At 51.9% G+C, this 18523-nt stretch overlaps 1 protein-coding gene across 4 annotated transcripts in view; it reads right to left on the reverse strand.

Annotated features, from left to right (window-relative positions):
- EVC2 (EvC ciliary complex subunit 2) overlaps positions 1-18523 on the reverse strand; it is a 126948-nt gene that overhangs the window by 106972 nt on the left and 1453 nt on the right. For all 4 annotated transcript variants that reach the window (XM_044226228.1, XM_044226227.1, XM_044226226.1 and 1 more), the window contains exons 2-7: positions 16671-16725; positions 13807-13973; positions 12934-13002; positions 10936-11122; positions 6138-6247; positions 1664-1717 (exon numbers count right to left, since the gene is read on the reverse strand). In XM_044226228.1, the coding sequence (XP_044082163.1) occupies positions 1664-1717; positions 6138-6247; positions 10936-11122; positions 12934-13002; positions 13807-13973; positions 16671-16725 (642 nt within the window). The remainder of the gene's footprint in view (positions 1-1663; positions 1718-6137; positions 6248-10935; positions 11123-12933; positions 13003-13806; positions 13974-16670; positions 16726-18523) is intronic.

Genomic DNA, 18523 nt, shown 5'->3' on the forward strand with positions numbered 1-18523 from the left:
ACAATCGGTGGACAGGCAGGGATTCAAAGCGAGGCCCTTGGTCCAAGGACCTGCTGTCCCCACAACACTGTAGGGCCATCACATCTGTATACCTCATCTTCCCGCTCCATGTTGACCTCCCTGAATGTGGTCCACAGGGCAGGGTCACCTGGACAAGAGGCTGTGGGGCTGAGATCCAGCTGGTGCTCCACTGCCAAACCATGCACCTAAAGGTCAGCACCCCAGAGTGGGCACCTTACTCCTGCTGCCCTTGAAGGCAAGCTGCGGGCTGGAGGCTTCCCCAAAGACCTGGGTGTAGCTCATCTCCATCCACATGAGAGGGCCTAGGGCTTGGAGGAAGGGCTCATAAACATCAAATTAAGCAAACGTCCTCTGACTTCTAATACAATCACGCAGTGACCGGACACTGCTCCACCGGGAAGCAATCACCGGCATTGATGACAATCAACAATCAGCTCAATCGAGGGATATTTGCCTATCGAGTGCCACCCAGAATGTAAGGAACAGAGTGGAGTGCATATATGACGTGGACACGCCCTCCAGAGCGCACAGACCAGCCAGGACGATTGCTGGCTCCTGTCTTCCGGACTCCCCCGCCCCTTCCCCCCATAAACCCTCCCCTCGCTACAGCCAGACCTGGATTTTGTTTCCATTTCTTTAGCTCAGGGATTCAGCTCCCCAGTGTAGCCCACTGCCCAACGACAGGGCCCCAGAGCCAAAGTGCTTGTGTTCAAATCCCGGTTCCAATCCCTATGAGAAAAGCACACATGTGGCATGCCCTGGAGAGCTATCCCCTCAGAGGCCAGAGTGCAAGGCAGGGAGCCTTGGCTGGCATCTAGAAACTTGGATTTCGGGAGGGTTCCCACCATTCCCTGATAAGAGTGGCTCACCGCACCTAACCCATCATGCAAATAATGTTGTTTACACTGAACACACTCCTCTTGGTGGTCTGTGCCATGCAGAGGATGCCGTGTGCCCAGCCCCCAAAGAAAGCCCTGGTGCTGGTCTCTGATGAGCTGTGCCATCACATTCATTGCTCGACAACTCCGTGCATCCCGTGGGACTCCACCAGAGAGGACTCTGGAAGCTGGTGCCTGGCATCCTCCAGACTTCGCCCCGTGCACCTCTGCCCTTTGCTGATTGGACTCTGGATCCTTCTTGGTAATAAATCAGCCATGAGTATGACTAGGGATGGAATCCTGTGTGTCCTCCCAGTGAATCACAGAGCCTGGGAGTGGTCCTGGGAACCCTGACATGCTAGCCAGGCGATCTTGGACAAATTACTTGGCCAACGTGTGCCTCGGTTTCCCCCATCTATGAAATGAGGATGATTTTAACAAAGAATCTATACCCCAGGATTGTGATGAAGACCACACAACTCAGTGCACGTCAATTGCTTAATGTCTAGCCCCAGCAGATGCTGAAACAATGTGAAAAGTGGTTACAAGGTGAGGACACCTTGCCCAGACAGACAGGCCATCCAGGGAACGAGTCCGACAGCCTCCAGCCACACTGGGGGACCCCACACTGCATGGTGGTCTGGGCTACCAAGGCCAGCAGCCACCCCCTCCCCTTGGCCGTGAGGACAGCCAGACACCCAACATACCAGAGGCAGGAAAAGGCACACTGGGGGGCGTCTGGGGGCTCAAGCCGTTGCTCTTACCTTTATCTTTTCTTCAACTGTTATGGTGAAAAGGGCTTTTAGCTGGGTTCTGTTCTGAAAAAAAAAAAAAAAAAGAGAGAGAGAGAGAAAAGAAAACACTTTCGTCAACAGGTATTGGAGTCTGACACAGAAGGTATCGTTGGCTTTATTTGCAACCGGCCATGTCTGGAGCCATAGGAGGCCCTTGACTTTTGGGGGCCAGGGCTTGTGAGGGTCTGAAAGTCCCTCCAGGTGGAAAGGTCTGTGGACCTGCAGGGTGTCCTTCTCTCCCAGACGCTTGTATGAATCCAAACACCAGTTTCCCTAACTGGCAAGAAAGCACAGTGGGCCCGCTGGTAAAACACCAGGGGGTGGGGCCAGGCCAGACGGGAGCTGAGGACCCATGCCAAAGCTCAGGAAGGAAGCTGTCAGGCCAGCTATCTATCCACATGTGCAGTATCTGAGAAGACGCACCAAGAGAACACACTTTGTCCCAGGGATGCCGGTGGAAGATCTCGAAACCGAGAGGCAGTACAGGGCGGTGGTCAGAGCCGGCTGCCTGGGCTCACACCTGGCCCCGTTGCTCACCAGCAGCCTGACCTCAGGCAAGGCATTGACTTCTTTGTGCTTCCGTATTCCCATCTGTAAAACGGGAATCCTATTCAACTCGGTACGGTTGCTGTGAGGATTAAATTAGCTAATCTAGAGTCTGGCAGTGTTGGCTGTGGTCGGTGATGGCGACAGTGCTGCGGTCAGTGTGTATAACCCGGCCTAGAGGCTTGGGGCATGATGTCCAGTGAGCGAGGCAACCCCTGCTCGTTCCATCCTGGCTGTGGTCCAGCCAAGGTGCAGCCCCGACCCGAGCCCCACAGTTACCATAGCAGCACTGGGGCAGCCCAAACCCATCACGGGCCAGCAGGACACCCTAGTGGAGGCTCTGAAAGGACATAAAAACACTACAAGGCCCTTGTTTAGGGGAAAAAGGGAATTTTTAAAAATATGAGTCTAAAGAAAAGACACATACGAAGCAATCACGTGTCCCCTCCCATTCCTGGATTGTGTCTGTTTGGGGATATTCACGATACCCTGTGAGTTTCAGGGCTGCCAGCAGCCTGAGGCTGCATTCAGAAGCCCACATTTGATCTCATTGTTTGATTCCCTTCTCTCCCTCTGGGCCCCTCCTCCGTGTGTTTTCTGACCCCCAATGTCTAAGCAGAGAGAATCTGCAAGTATGTTACAACGCTTGACTTCGACTCTTCACAAAACATAAGTCCTCACCCCTGCGCTTCCTACAGAAATTTCAAGGCTTGAGAAACACGTTTGAGATCATGGCCTGAAGTCAGAAAACACCGGCCCAGCGAAATCCAGAGATGCGTGTGTGAGGCAGGCAGGACGTTTCATAATACAGTGCAAGAAACTGGAAGTGATGGCTCTGGGGCTTTCCCTCTCGGCCATTCATCGTGTAGGGCCTGTTTTATCCAATCCTATATGAATCTGGGGTACATGGGCATGTTTGAGAAAGCAGCTTCCAGATCCAGACACGACGCACGTCTGACAGAACCACCTCTGACTAGATGATTTCGTGAGCGTGAACGACAGCCATCCCCACCCTCACCTGCCGGGGGTCCGTTCCTGGAACCCCCACGGATGCCTGAAACCACGGTCAGTCCCCAACCTTAGACACACCATATTTTTTCCCATATATACATCTCATTTAACTGTTAGGCACAGTAAGAGACTAACAACAATAACTAACAATAAAACAGAACGATTTTAACAATGCTCCATGATAAAAGCTGTGGGAACACGGTCTCTCACTCGTCCCTCTGTGAAGATCTGCGAGACAAAATGCCTGGTGATGAAACCAAGTGAGATGAAGGGCAAAGGGATGGTGACATCGTCTGAAGTTGCTATTGTCATTCAGACCACACATCAGGAGGATCTATGCTTAAGGACCACAGCCTGAGGTGGTGGGGGGGGGGGACTCCTCCTGTCTCCTCTGCTATGCTCACGCAATTCTAAAACTCCAGGAAGAGAAGAGATTGGGGGAGAATCTTCCCACTCCTCTTATTGTTGGGGTGGGGACTGTGAAGCCCATAGAATCGGCACTGCTTCTGAAACTCAGCTGCGCAGTGGTTTCCAGGCACGGCCATGTCAGACCTTACCTCCTCTCTAACGCCAGGATTCCATCCCATTGGACTCGCACCTGTTTAAATCTGTTACTGTTTTCTCTTTTGTCATTTAAGACATCTTGGGACTGAATGACAAGCAGAGCAAACCACTATTCTCATGTGCAGACTCAGCCTTGGGTCATTTTCAGCCCCAGATACACTTGATCTTCTACAGGTCATGGAGAAAAGCCTTACAGTCACCCACGCGACAGTCAAGTCCAACCAGATGAAACAACTTGAGAACAAAGTACAAGAGCTCCTTGTCAACTTCCAGCATGTAATCACTCAGCAAGTGCCGGCCTCCCAGAACTCATCTCTCTGGCAAGAGCCAGGTCGGTGCGGTGCTGCTGGCCGACCAGAGCCGGCAAGCAGAGGCCCAGAACGCAGGCCAGTGAAGCTTGGAACTCTGGAATCTTCGGGAGGCAGGTGTGCTGTTCACGCTCCACCTGCAGAACTGCCCAGAGAGCCCCTGACGGTTTGGAAGGAGTAGGAAATTGTTGCACACAGACACATCTCATGTACCCCCACGGAAGACATTGGAGACATTGCCAGAAACATCTCCTTTATGTAGATGAGAAACCCGAGCTTCAGAGAAATCAAAAACTAAACCTTGCCCAAGATTCCTTAGTTTGCGGACTTGTTCATTCATCTATTCAGCAAATATTTACGGAGCACTGACTGTGCACGGCTCTACTTTTGGCACGGAGAAGGCAGGTGTCAATAGGAAAGATGAGGTCCCTGGTCTCGTGGGGCTAACGGGGGTGGGGGTTTCCTAGGGAAATAGTCAGTATAACAGACAGGTGAGACCCCAAGCAAAGGAACAGATGAGGGGTCCTGTAGTGATTGAGGAGCCCCTTTGTGCCTCACCCCCATCCCACCTCCATCCCCCCATCCCACTTCCATCCCCCCCACCAGCCTCCTCTATCGCACACACCCTCCTTCCCCAGATGCTTTCAGGATCCTGAAGTCCTAATGCTCTGGCAGGAGGAGGTGGAGGCTTTGGTTTTGTTGAAGTTCTGAGTTTCTACCCTTGGTTTCTGACTGTTGCCTTCTCCCCTTCTGATTTTAACTCACTTGGTTTGTGTCCTCCGAAATTGGGACGGTATTTCTTCTGGGTGATTTTTATCTCTATTTTTGTATCCTTTGTTCTCTGTTCCTGACTTTGTATCTAATTATTTTCCGAGACATTGGTCTCTTCTGACAGTTTGATTTAATAGTTTCTTGTATCTGGTCTTTAGCTTTTTGAAAACCTCCTTTTTATCTTGTTTTAGCTATTATTTTTTTTCTCTCTCTTATTGCGGCAGCAATGCCACACACAGATCATTGAGACTTGGGTGGAAGGAGCTCGCAGCTGTGTGGTCCGATTAGGATTCTGTCCTGGGACTAGGGCAGTCATGCTCTGAGCCTCACTTTCCCCACGGAGTGAAAGGTACTTCCTCCAGAGGCCAAAGCCAGAATGAAATGACCAAAGTAGCTAGAGCATGAGTGCCTTGAGGACAAGGAAGAATCTGCTCCTGCATCCCCAGGATGTGAACAGTCCCAGGCAAGACACACAACAAACCAACAAAAGGTGAACAAAACGAAGATACAAACAGTAATTGTGTTACAGGCTGAATCGTGTTCCCGCAGAATCCATCTGCTGAAGCCTGGCCGCCAGCACCTCACAGCGCAACGGTACCTGGAGGTGGGGACTTAGCAGAGGTGAGTAACCTCAAATGAGGCCATTAGGGGGCCCTGATGCAATCTGACAGGGGTCCTTGTAAGAAGAGGGGATCAGGACACAGACACATACAGAGGGATGCCCACATGAGGACACGGGGAGAAGATGCCATCTGCACGCCAAGGAGGGAGGCCTCGGGAAGACCAGCCCTGCTCACACCTTGATCTCAGACTTCCAGCCTCCAGGATCATGAAAACATACATTTCTAGGCTGTGGAACTTCGTCAGGGTAGCTCCTAGAACTCATACAAATAGAAACTACGGGTTGAGTGCTTATGACATGCAAGGCACTAAAAACAGAATTTAAATCTACTGATATTTTTATGATAATTCTACGTTAGACACACAGGAGTTAAGGCATTACTAGAGGTCCCACTGAGATGCTAAGGGAGCCAAGTTCACAGCAAAATGTGTGAGATTCTGGGGCCCACCCACTTATCTAGAATTCAATATCAATGAAGGAAGGAAGGAGGGAGGTAAGGAAGGAAGGAGAGAGGAAAGGAGGAAGTGAAGGAAGGAGAGAGGGAGGGAGGGAAGGAAGAGAGAAGCTAAGAGATAGTGGTCTAAGTATCAAGGCTTCTAGAAGCAGAGTAAGGAAGACATACCTGCGCTGAGCTCTGAAAGGTGAGCTGGGCAGGAAGCATCAGGACCTCTCCGCTCCCCACTTCTCCAGCCTTGATGGAGGCGGTGTAGCTGACCAAGAAGGAGTCTCCCACTGCTCAGAGAGAATGCACATGTGAGTCAAGAGGGGCCCTTCCGCCAGACCCCAGACAAGACACCACCACAGCCGGCATGGCCAGCAAGGGTGCCACTCAGGTCTCGGGTGCCCACAACGGGGACAGGGAACTGTGCGTGTCCACTCATGGGGTCCCTCTTCTTCACCTGGAAGAGGCTGTCAGCAAGTGTAAGGAGCCAGGAAGGGCCCCCTGCTGCCCCTGAGCTGTCTTTTCTGGGTGCCCCCTCCCCAGCCCATCCAGCACTGTCCGGGACTGGGCGGGTCAGTATTCCTGATCCGGGGTATCACTAACTCCCACACTTGGGAAATCCAGAATCTTTCTGTTTTGTTTGGAATCTAGGAAAAGATCTATTTATTCTCCAAAATCCTGTTCACACAACTAAGGAGAAGAACCTTAGATCAGACTTGTGGGCCTCGATGGTCAGATGGACATGAAGCCCTATTTTAACCTCTCTGAGCAGCTGGTTCTGTGAGCATGGCAAGGGGCACCAGGAGGCGGACCCAGCACTGTAGATTCATGTGGGGTCCCCTTCTCCCACTGGTCTCTAGCTGGCCCTGGACGGTTTCATTGCAAAAATTAATCATCTGTATTTAAGGGAAAGATTCCCTGGCTCAAAAGCTCTCCTTGGTAAGAAGTCAGAACCGAACATCCAGGATATCTGGAGAAGGCAGCTCTGTTCCCGGACAGGGTCCACCCTCAGACCCCAAGGTGAACGAACAGCTGGGAAAGAGAGGAACCCCAGATGTGGAGGGGGGTGGAGGGGCCACCACTGGAGGTTTCTAGCTTTGCAGGAGGCTGCACGTGCTCAGCCCCACTTCCTGGAGGGACCTTGCATCTGATGTTGGAGATGGGTCCTGCCCACCTTAAGTCCCAACAACAGACACTTCCCATGGAGCGGACGTTCTCCTGGGCTCTGGGCACCCGGCAGAGCCCAAGACACTTTGTAAACAAACACCGGAAAGACCATCTCTGTCGTGGTTCTGACAATCACTTCTCACCTCAGCCACCGCATGTGGAAGTACAGAAGGCAGGGTCTGGGGACACGGCTGCACCTTACCATAGTGGGACACTGGCTTCTCATCTGCACAGGGCAGTGGTGGGGCTGAGCCTGTGATACTTCCTTATTTTTTTTTTTTTAAAGATTTATTTATTTACTTGACAGAGATCACAAGTAGGCAGAGAGGCAGGCACGGGGGGTGGGGGGGGAAGCAGGCTCCCTGCTGAGCAGAGAGCCCGATGATGTGGGGCTGGATCCCAGGACCCTGGGATCATAACCTGAGCCGAAGGCAGCGGCTTTAACCCACTGAGCCACCCAGGTGCCCCGACTTCCTTATTTTTTTTTAACAGCTTTGAAATAAAACATACATATCACCCAGTCCACCCATTCTAAGTGTGCACTTCCAGGGATTTTGTGTATTGAGAGGTCTTTGAGCACACCGCGATCTGATTTCAGAACATCTCCATCACTCTCCCCTGCCACGCCAAGGCCTAGGCAACCACTAATCTGGTTTTGGGGGGGTCAGGGGAGGATAATAATTTGTCTTTCTGGACATTTCTTAGAAATCGAATTATATAATATGTGTTGTCTTTGATTTCTTTCACTGAGCAGACGTTTTCTGAGGTTCCTCTATGTTGTGTGTGAATCTGTAATTCATTCCTTCTTATTGCCAGTTGTCTTCCACTATACGGACAGACCCAGGATGCTGTTGAAGGGACCCCAACTCCTTCTGGACAGTTACAAACCTCAGGGTGGGGGAGGGGCTGGACAGAATAAAATATTGAGAAGAGGGTATATTAACATAATTTGAGCATATTGGACTTTGGACTTCAAACTTACAAGGGCAAACATGTTGATTCCTTTGGGACTTGAATATACTTGGGTTCCTATTTGTAGGGAATTATTTCTGAAGATTTTCATTTCTCCCTGAAAATTTGCAAAAAGGAGGTGGTGGCAGGTCACTGCTGGAAGACCTTTATGCAAAGGAACTCAGTGTTGGCCCCTAAGGACGCTGCAAATCTTGTGACCCACCTGGTTGACACGCACCTTGTTGACTAGTGAGGCAAGACTTGACTGAATGGTATCAGAATCGGAGAATTCCCAGCCTCGGGTGCAGTGTACCCTTTGAGCTATTGGGTAATGCAATGAAGTCAAAGCCTTCACAGGACAGAAAACGACCTCTTCTACCCATCAGCAGTCCCCGAGGGACAGACACAGGGGTACAGGGTGAGTGGTTTGGGGGAACAGGGCTGTCCTGAGTCCTGACCAAGGCTGATCTCCTTCCCCAGGAGACCAGAACCAATCTGCAGGTTCGTGAGAAGCCCCAGGAGTGTGGAGAACAACACACGAGGTCCTCGGCAGAAGCTCAGGCTCACCACACACCCCTGACATTACAGTCCACAAGCACGGGCGCCCTGCCTGAAATAGGGTGGGCTTCTTCCCAGTGCTCCTCACCGGGCAGCGCACCCCACCTGATGATGGGAGGGACCAACCCACGGGAGTGGGCTGCTGGCTCGGGGTGCCAGACGGCAATGGTCAGTGGGGGATAAAACCTATCCCGCTCTGTGGGTCAGAGACTAGGGCTGCCTGATCAGCCTAAGTCTGTCCTCCTGCTCTTTCTCCACCTGTACCAGGGGTCAGACTGTAGCCCTCAAATGCTGTCACTGTGCTTCATTTCTCAACACATGGAGACCTCAAAAAAAAAAAAAAAAAAAAGTAAAGGAGAAGAGAAGTGAACACCTGTATTTTCATGCAATGATAAACCATGAAACTCACAAAGACAGCGTGAGAAAAACAACTGAGATGATTCCACAGTGAAGGTCCTGTGATCGGACCTTACCTGATGCAGTGGCTCGTCACCCCCACAGCCTGTGCGCCAGACCCCCGGCCCCACAGGGAGCCCCGGAGGAGACCTCATAGCCTGCGATGCCCAGAGCAGGAGGCAGAGGCTGAGGAGGTGCCCTGCACGTGCTCCGCTGGGGAACGAACAGGACACCACTTCCCCCGCAGAGCCATCACCTGTGCTCCACACAAGACACACACATACACAAAACCAACCAACAAAATCACTACTACTGATATGGGGACCACTTCTTGGGTCAGGTTTTCCGTGAAACAACTCCCTTCTCCTTACAGTCCCATCCTGGAACTATAACTGTCACCATCCCTGTGGGGCAGAGAAGAGGCTGACACTCTGGGATGTGCAGCAGGCACAAAGCTTGGGGTTGGTAGGGCCTGGCACGCAGCACTGACCCTAGGCCCCGGGCAGGTGACGTGCAAGAAGGCAGAGAAGTGAGGAGAAGGGGAGGGGGGCCTCCCAGGAAGACACTAGGGCCTGAGCAGATGCCGATGGGCAGGGGAGAGTGACAAGTGTGGTTGATCTGTGTGGCAGGAGTGCAGATGCTGGGAGCCACTGGGGCTCCCAGAGGCAGGGAGAGAGGCCTGTTGGACCAGGGACTGGGAGAGCGTGGGGAGGGCCCCGGGCAGAGCTGGGGCAAATGGCCTTGCTCAGTCTCTGCCATGACTCTACGAGGTCCTGACAGTCACACGTCACATCCCAAGTTCAGGAAAACTCAGTAATTTCCAGACATGACCAGCTCCGAAGTGGCCAAGTGAGGAGTAACATCAAGGTCCATTCGAGATGGAGTGTGTGCTCTGCTCACTCACTTCAGGATGCAGTGGGGGGGATGGGGGATGGTTACTTTTCCATCTTTGAGGGAAGGCCCTGAGGATCTCTTGGCTGGGACATATCCTAGCAGTTTTTACGATGTTGCTTAAACCACCACTGGCAAAGAGGTAGGTGGCGGCCTGTGGGCCAACCTGGTAGCTTCTGTCAAGAGGATGTCGTCAAGCAGGATTTCAAGGCCCTATCTAGGCTCAGAGGGAAAGCACAGCCTGACTGGTGAGCTACGTGGGCTCCGTGGAGAAGTCAGTCCTGAGCATGTGAGAGTATCCACGACAGCAGGAGAGTCATGTGGTCTCTTTCTCTGTCAATGAGACAGGGACTCGGAGTTAAAGAAGTCTCACCCTCCCAAGAAAACGGACAGTCCTGAGGTCACGGTAACAACGAATCCCAGAATTTGTTGAAATCTGCTTCATTAACCAATGACAGCTTGCTTCAGGACACACGCCTCCAAAGCCAACCGGGGAAGGTGGCACTCAGAACGCTAGCCCCTCGGTGTGGAGGTATTCCAGGGAATGCCCGAGAACACGCACGAAGGTCTCACATGCACGAAGGTCTCACGCGCACGCTTCCAGGGCCAGTGTCAAACCACTCCCACCTCGAGCAGCTCCCCACAGACAAGCTCTGCATTTCCCTGAGGGATGAGAAATCTGGTCTGGTGGTGGACAGACAGAGTTTGGCTATAAACTCTGTTTCGTTATGTCCGGAATTCTTCATAATAAAAATTGATACATTAATAAAAATACTAAAAATACCTATTTCTTAACAACTCCTCCCCCAAATCTGGCCTCTCTCTAACCTCAGTAACAAATCCAGCTTTTCGGGTGTGGATATCGAGTGCTGGTCTCCTTTTTCAATATCCGATCGTCAAATCCATCGTGTGGGAACACGTCACATGTTGAAGAACACTCCTGTTGCACATCACACACTCCAACAGCGTCTGTAGGTTCACCTTCCCTCCCCGACTTCATACTCGCCACTATTACCTTGCAGAAACTTCTTCCTGAAAGCCTGGAATCCCGGCATGGTCTGGTTTCCCGTTGACCCCCTAACGGAGAGGCCAGTGATGTTGTCGAATAGGAGCAGATCGGAGAGGTTGGTGGCCGCAGGGGTCCTGGTGTTATCTACGAGCAGTCTCACCTGAGCTGTCTGCGGTTCGCTCTGCCCGGACACCTAGGACAGGAGATGACAAGAGGGCAGCTCTGCTGACAAGTCCCACCTCCTCACGTGACCCCCAGCTCGACCGGCGCACGACCCGTCCTCAGGCAGAGGGAGGGCACAACAGTCTCCCAGGGGCTGGAGAACTTATGGGGTCTGATTTCAAAGGCCCCAGGTTATGTTCTGACTTACTCCTGCTAAGCTGTTGCTTGGTGACTGTTTCAAAGTCACAGGAACCCTGAAATGCAGTGAAATTGTTCCTACAGGGAAACAAAGAAATACTAGAAGCACAGAGCCAAAGTCAGATTGGGGAGATGGTAACCAATGGCATCACCAAGAAAAAGCAAACAATGGCTCTTTCTCACACCATAATTTTGAAGGCTCAGCCATGTCCCAGAGCCCCGCCCAGGGCGTCTGACTGCCATCTGACCTCCAGGATGGAGCGAGCTGGCAGGTCTCCATCCTTCTGGCCAGTATCCCCCAGGCGGGCTCTGCTTGGTCATGGATTTGAACAGCTCAGCTTCTGGAAGTTGTCCGGTGGCCCCAGCAGCTTGGCTCCCAGCCTGGGCTCTGCAACCTTGCCCCATTCCCACCCTCAAAGCTCTTCCCAACACCCCTGCCCTGCTTCTCCCAGCCCTGCTGGAACAGACACAGAAGCTGGGGAAGGAGGGAAGCAATGTCTGTATATGCAGATACACACATACGTGCGCGCGCACACACACACGCATGCAGAAACAGAAACAGCTCCAGGAGGATGCACGAAGATCTGGTAGCACCAACTCTATCCAGGAAGGGGAACAGGACAGCTGAAGGCCTGAGATAAATTGAGGCTTGTACAGCAGAGGGCTAACCCTGCAGGCGTGGACCACCCAGACCTCACCCACCCCGAGGAAAGGACTGACTCCCGATCAGCTCCTAGGAGGTTGACCTATAAAGCACTTTGACCATCCTGCCTGAGAAGAGCACCTTTATATACCTGGGGCCTCGGGCCACCACTGGCCACATGTGCTAACTGGTGTGATTGGAGGTGGGGGTCTTGAGCCAAGCGGTGTCAAGGGGACCTCTGAAGCAGCTAGAAACCAGTCACCAGGTCAGCCACACAGGAACTGCCTGTCTCCATGAGGGACCCGCATTAAAACCCCTGGACATCGAAGCTCAGGTGAGTGTCTCTGGGGGACAATACTTGGCATAGGACGTCACACATCACTGCCTCGGGAAACAAAACCCAGGCTGCAGGATTCCACCAGGAAAGGACAGTGGGAAGCTTGTGCCTGGTCTCACAACCCCATCCTCTGTGCCTTTCACTTTGCTAACTTGAATCTGCACCCTTCTGCTGTAAAAAATTGTAACTGTAACTGTAACTGTGAGTCTAACAGCCTCCTGGGTCATGTGAGTCCTTCCAGTGAAGCACGGAGCCCGAGGGAGGGTGCTCCTGGGGACCCCCAATACAGCAATAATGTGAAATGCCACCTCACAGGGATCAGTAAAGATCCAAAACTTTAAAAACACTGAATAAAATTTTTATACCATCAAGCATCATATCAATGTTAAAATCTGAAAGAAAATACATCATTCTTTCCTTCCCCTTCTAAATGACCACAGTGCATTTTCACAAACAGGAGTTTAATTGTTACCAAAACTCTTGGTCCTGGTGCCATGATATCAAATAGAAAATCCCCTGTACAATACTTTATCCCTCGTGTGTCCAGACACAGGTGGACAGCCCCAAGATTTGCCACTCCTTATATACATAACTTTACCCAGACACGATTTGGTCAAAATCCAACTATTTTCTCTTCCACTATGAACCACCTATGAACACCTACCACGGCACACTTCTGAAAAATCACTCCGTCCTCAGCAGTCCCTGGAACATCTCTTGAGATGTCTCCAAACTACAATAAAATACAGAAACGATTAGAAAATGAAAACCACTGCATACTATGCATGTTTCATGAAAGTACAAGATGTTAAAAAAAATTAAAAATAAGGAAATAAATGTACAAGATGAATTTTGAAAGGAAGGATAGAGATTGACTTCTGTAGTCTAATAACTGCCTTAGGTAATCTTGAAAACTTTTTTAAGAAAGCATTTAAAGGATTGGAACTTTAGTCCCTTAGGAGAGAAGAACGTGGGCGTGTGGTCACACTGGAGCTCTCCCCTAGTCCAGGGGGATCATGTGAACAAAACCCCCATCACGGGGGGGGGCGCGCCTGGGTGGCTCGGTGGGTTAAGGCCTCTGCCTCGGCTCGGGTCATGGTCCCAGGGTCCTGGGATCGAGCCCCGCGTCGGGCTCTCTGCTCGGCAGGGAGCCTGCTTCCTCCTCTCTCTCTGTGCCTGCCTCTCTGCCTACTTGTGATCTATGTCTGTCAAATAAATAAATAAATAAATAAATAAACCCCCGTCGCGGGAACACCAGACACCGGGGCTGATGCTCGGACGAGAGGAATGTGTGCACGCGTTTATACCACCGGCGGCAAATCGAGCCCGTTAAAGCAGAACCAGGAGCCCTGCTTCAGAACCCGCCTCCCACCGCTCAGATTCACACCCCCTCTTCGCCTCCAATACTAGATGCTTCGGTAACGAAGGAATAAGCTTTTCTGAAGAACCCAAGCCCGTGGCATCTGCTACACAGGCGGCCCCAAACCAGTTTCTTTCCAACTTCTAATTCCATTCAAGGACCAAACCTGCGACTTACCAGGCGGTGTGTTCCAGGAGACTCTCTTTTAAACAGAGTCTTCTTGGGCCACGAGGGCGTGAAAGCAAGCACAGACTGAGTCCTTGGCCCTCTAGAGGGTGCCGAAGTCAGGAGGGGATTAAAGACTTCACTTCTCCCGCTGGATTTCCTTCCAAACGGTGCTCCCACTGCAAAACAGCAAAGCGCGTGCGTGACAGAATGCAGGAGGCAGTAAGAGGCTGCGGTGAACTCGGGACATGGACCACGTGCATGAGGAAGGCCCCTGGAGGGTGTTTGCTGAAACTGGGTAAGTGAATAAATTAAGAAATGAATGACTGCTCATCTCTTTGCCAGGAAAATGAGGTGTGTGAGATGTGTTCCCCTTGCGGTGGGGAGGGAGGTGGGCTATGAAGCCTAAAGAGAATGCTTCTCAAAGAGTGTCCTGTTCCTCCTGGGTGCGGGCTACAATGCACATTCCCTCCCAGATCTACTGAATTAGACCAGCCGGTGGGTGAGATGCCTGGAGATTCTACCCAGATGCAAACTGGGATTTGATTAAAGATGACTTTATTTTTCAGTCGTTCTTAGGGTGTTATTGATTACAAGATCTTTGTGTTTCCAAAAACTTTACAATTTCAGAATCCACATAGGAAGGAAGAAAATCTTGAAGAAAAAAAAAAAAAAGATGTAGAAGTGGATCCTGGATAACATTAGAATCTCATGCCTTATAGTGTCTGTGGTTGAGTCAGGTCAAGATGATGACATTGGAACGGGGATCTAGGTGAGCACGGGGAACTCGCCATGGAAGCAAGTGGGCACTTTCCTAGGCCAGCTGTTGACTCAGTCGGGAGTATCTGAGTAAATCCCACGGGTGCCAGGGAGATGGGACATCCGTCTCTGGACCCTCACCCTGCCCCTCAGGCTAAGGGACTCATGCTTTCTTCGCAGATCTGCTGGTTATAAACCCTTAAGGCCATACTGGGCCTTAACCCTTAAGGCCATCTCTGGTGCACCTGCTTATGCCCCCTGCTCCTCAAAGGCCCAGCCACAAGCTCTCATGAAGACTTGAATGGGGGCAGGTGTTGACAGACAGTACAGAAGAAATTCATGCTATGAAGTGACCACTACCACCCAGCAGGTCACCAGCCAGTGCCCTCCCTATTCTTGACACCAGCAAGTGGGCCCGTCTGTACCGTCTGTGCAATTCTTTGGTTACACCCTCACTCTTCTGCCTGTGGCTGTCACATGCCTGGAAGCCTCTCCTTCCATCCCCCGGACCTGCTAGATTTTCAGTTCTCAGGACTGTACTGAGGAGCGCCTCCTCCAGGAAGCCTTCCCTGAAGCCCCTCCTAGTGGCCTTGCCACTCCGCCCCTGCTCTTAATACAATCACAGAGTAGTAGTCGGGCTCCCTTTCCCCAAGGAGTTTGCCTGTTGATGAATAAGAGGTCTCTAGGAATGCAGTGAAATCACCTCAACTTACAGTACTCGGGAGAAAACACTGAATTTTGTAAAATGTGAAGTCTGCAGAGAGTAACAAAAGACACGGGAAATACATTTTAACTCCCCAGTAAGTGAGATCTATAAAAAACAAGATCCCCAAGGAAGGTGTATTCAGAATCTGTGCCAAGAAGACTCTGGATGGAAAGACGGTTTTTCACCAAGGCCCTTCCTCTACTTAGGAAGTGTCCTGCTCACTTTATGCAGACAGAGCAGGGCCAACCTGGACTCAAGCCCATCCTGGTCCCCAGGAGGCAGAATGGGGATCAGAACCCAGAATGCTGCACTCCCAGCCCCAGGGATGGGCTTGAGGCCAGGCACCAGGCCTCAGGCTGAGCCCACTGGTGCTCCCTGGAACTCTCGCCAAGCTATGGGGAAGCCTTCCGCTGTATAAGTATTGGCTGTGCAGCTCCCAAAGGGCTTCCAGGAATGAGGGAACCAGAGGAAAACAGAGCTGAGACACAAAAAGAAAAGCACAGCCCTGGCATGCCGAGCCCCTGGACCAGCAGTGGCAGGACCTACCTGGCTCAGTTCTGCTGAGTACTGTACATCAGTTCTAGTCCAGTAAGTTCTGCTTTTCTTAGGTGAGTTTCAACTCAATTTCTGGCACCTGGTGTGGTGGGCGGAGTGATGCCCAGGTCCTAGTCCAGGGAACTGGTAAATATGTCACCTTGTGTACAACAGGGGACTTCCCAAATGGGATTAAATGAAGGTCCCTGATTTAAGGAAACTGTCTGGATTATCTGGGTGGGTCAGAAATGTAAACCCAGGTGTCCTTCTAAAGAAGGAGGCCGAGAGAGAGCTGACAGGCAGAAGAGAGGAAGGCCATGTGCCCCAGAGGCAAAATGCTGGCATGCCGGCTCTGAGACGGAGCAAGGGACCAGGACCCACGCCAGGCAAGGAGCGTGGCTGGGGATGCTGGAAGAGAAGCAGACCTTCTCCCCAGAGCCCCGGAGGGAGTGGGCCGTGCCCACACCTCGATTTCAGTCCAGCCATGCTGATTCCCAACCTGCCCTCCGGAATGCTAAGAGAAGAAACCTGTGTTGTTTTAAGCCACGAAATCCACAGTGATTTGTGAAAGCAGCCACAGGAAACCCACACACCTGCTCATATGCACATTCCCTATTCCATCGGACCCCTTAAGGGGAGAATGCGGGCCGGCCACCTTCCCCTGACCCTTGCTCCCTGCCCGAGAGCTCTAGCCAGCTACTGGGGGTCGGGGGTGCACACACTGCCCTTGATCTGCAGGTCAGGGGGCAACATACCGCATTTGCCCATTGCAGGCACCACAGCAGGACAGGGCATGAGGGAGCTGGAGGAGGGGGCGGTGGGGGGGAATGTGGCTTTAGGGTCCCATGAAGGAAAATGAAATGAAACAAAAACTTACCTGCAGTCTTAAAGCCAGAGCTTTCCGCATTGGGCCAAATCAAATAGGGCAAGTCCTAAAAAATCCAAAAGTCACTAATGAAGAACATGCGTATGAGAAGTGCCTGCAAGTCGTTTTCATAAACACGGAGAGGAGCCACACTCCTACCCAGAAATCTGAAACAAAATGTTTCCAAGTGAACCATCCCCACCAGGAGTCCAGGATTACCCCCTCTTTCCCACAGAGGCCAGCAACCCAGCCATGACTGCATTTTGGGAAGCTGTCCCGAAAGGCAGCCCTGCAGGATCAAAATTTCATGTACCCAGACCTGAGTTCGAATCCCAGCTCTGCTTCTCACTAATCCTGTGACCCTGGCTGATCCTCCAGCCTCTGAATTCCCAAGATCTTGCAAATTCCAACAGAGAGGCTCATAAGATGCCAGATATGGAGTCCGGAGAACTGGATTCTAGCGGGAACCATTTCCTTGCTGTGTGTCCTCGGCCAAGTCTCTCAGCCTCTCTGAACCTCAGACCCTCATCTAAAGAGTGAAGACTCTTTAGAGACACTTTAGACTCTCTCACCCCAGTCTAGACTTGCCCATGTAGCTCTCTACCATGCATGTCTTCCTGGCCAAAGTCAGCCAGACCAGAACAGATTTCCTGATGGCCCCACAGGGCTTCAGCGTATTAGCCAATGGTGCCTCTATTCTTCCACTTGCTCAGGCCAAAGTCCTCGGCTTCATCCTGGACACCTCTCTCTCTCAATCCAAAGCTGATCCCAGCAAATCCCACTGGCTCCATCTTCGAAATACATTGGAAACCCGCAGCTAGCAGCCCAACATTCACCACCCTGGTCCAGTACTCCTCCGTCCTGGCCTGGTCTCCCACCCACCTCCTCTCTTGCAACCGCTTCTGCCCTCGTCCTCTATCCTCACCCCTGCCACCGGGGTGCTTTAGAAAGATGAGCCACGGTGTGTCAACTTCTGGCTCCAAACCCGTACAGCTTCCACGTTACTCAGAATAACAGCTGGGATCCTGGGCATAAGCCACGCGGCCTTCCCTGATCTGGCCCCTCCTCATCCTCCCAGTCTCCTGTCATCCACCCCCTCCCTCACTCCGGGGGCCCCCAGGTCTCCTTGCTGCTCCTGGACCACACCAAGCACACCCTGCCTCTGGCCTCTGGCCTTGCTATCACAGCACTCAGGAAAGCTCTTCTCCTGGACATGGCCTTGCCCTCCCTCATTCCGCTCAAGGCTCAGCTCACCTGTCACCTCCTCCAAGCATGCTCCCTGACCACTGGCGACTAGAGCGCGCTCACTGCCATCTCTCCCAGTCCACTCTGCCCGCTGTACTTCTCTCTGCAGCCCAAACCACTGCCTACTACGGCTCAGATTGGCACCACTGTTTACTTCCTTTTCCTGCCCCAAGAAGGCAGATTTCTTAAGACAGCCTGCCTTGTTCTCTACTATCCCAGCACCCAGAGCAGAGCCTGCCACCCAGAAAGCCATCCCTGAACACCGGAAGTGAATGGCTGACTCAGAGCCTCTTGTCCACTCGACCCTTCGCGGCCTTCTCTCCTGCCAACAAATTCCAGACAGAGCTTTCCACCACGGTGAGAACGCTGCAGAGTCTGGGCTGCCCAACATAGCAGCCTCTAACATGCGTGGCCATGAAGCACCTGAAATGTCTAAATTTAAATAACCACACATGGCTAGAGGCTCCTGCCCTGACGAGGCACCTTGGGCAACGTGGGAAATAGCTGTAACTGGCTCTCAGTTTCCCCTCTGCAACAAGGGACAGATGATAAGTTTACACTAAGCATGTATCTTCAGGCACTCTCCGGTAGAGCCTGGGGACAAATGTCCACGAGAATGT

Source organism: Neovison vison, chromosome 11 (genome assembly GCF_020171115.1).
Source record: "Neovison vison isolate M4711 chromosome 11, ASM_NN_V1, whole genome shotgun sequence".
Classification (NCBI taxonomy): Eukaryota; Metazoa; Chordata; class Mammalia; order Carnivora; family Mustelidae; genus Neogale; species Neogale vison.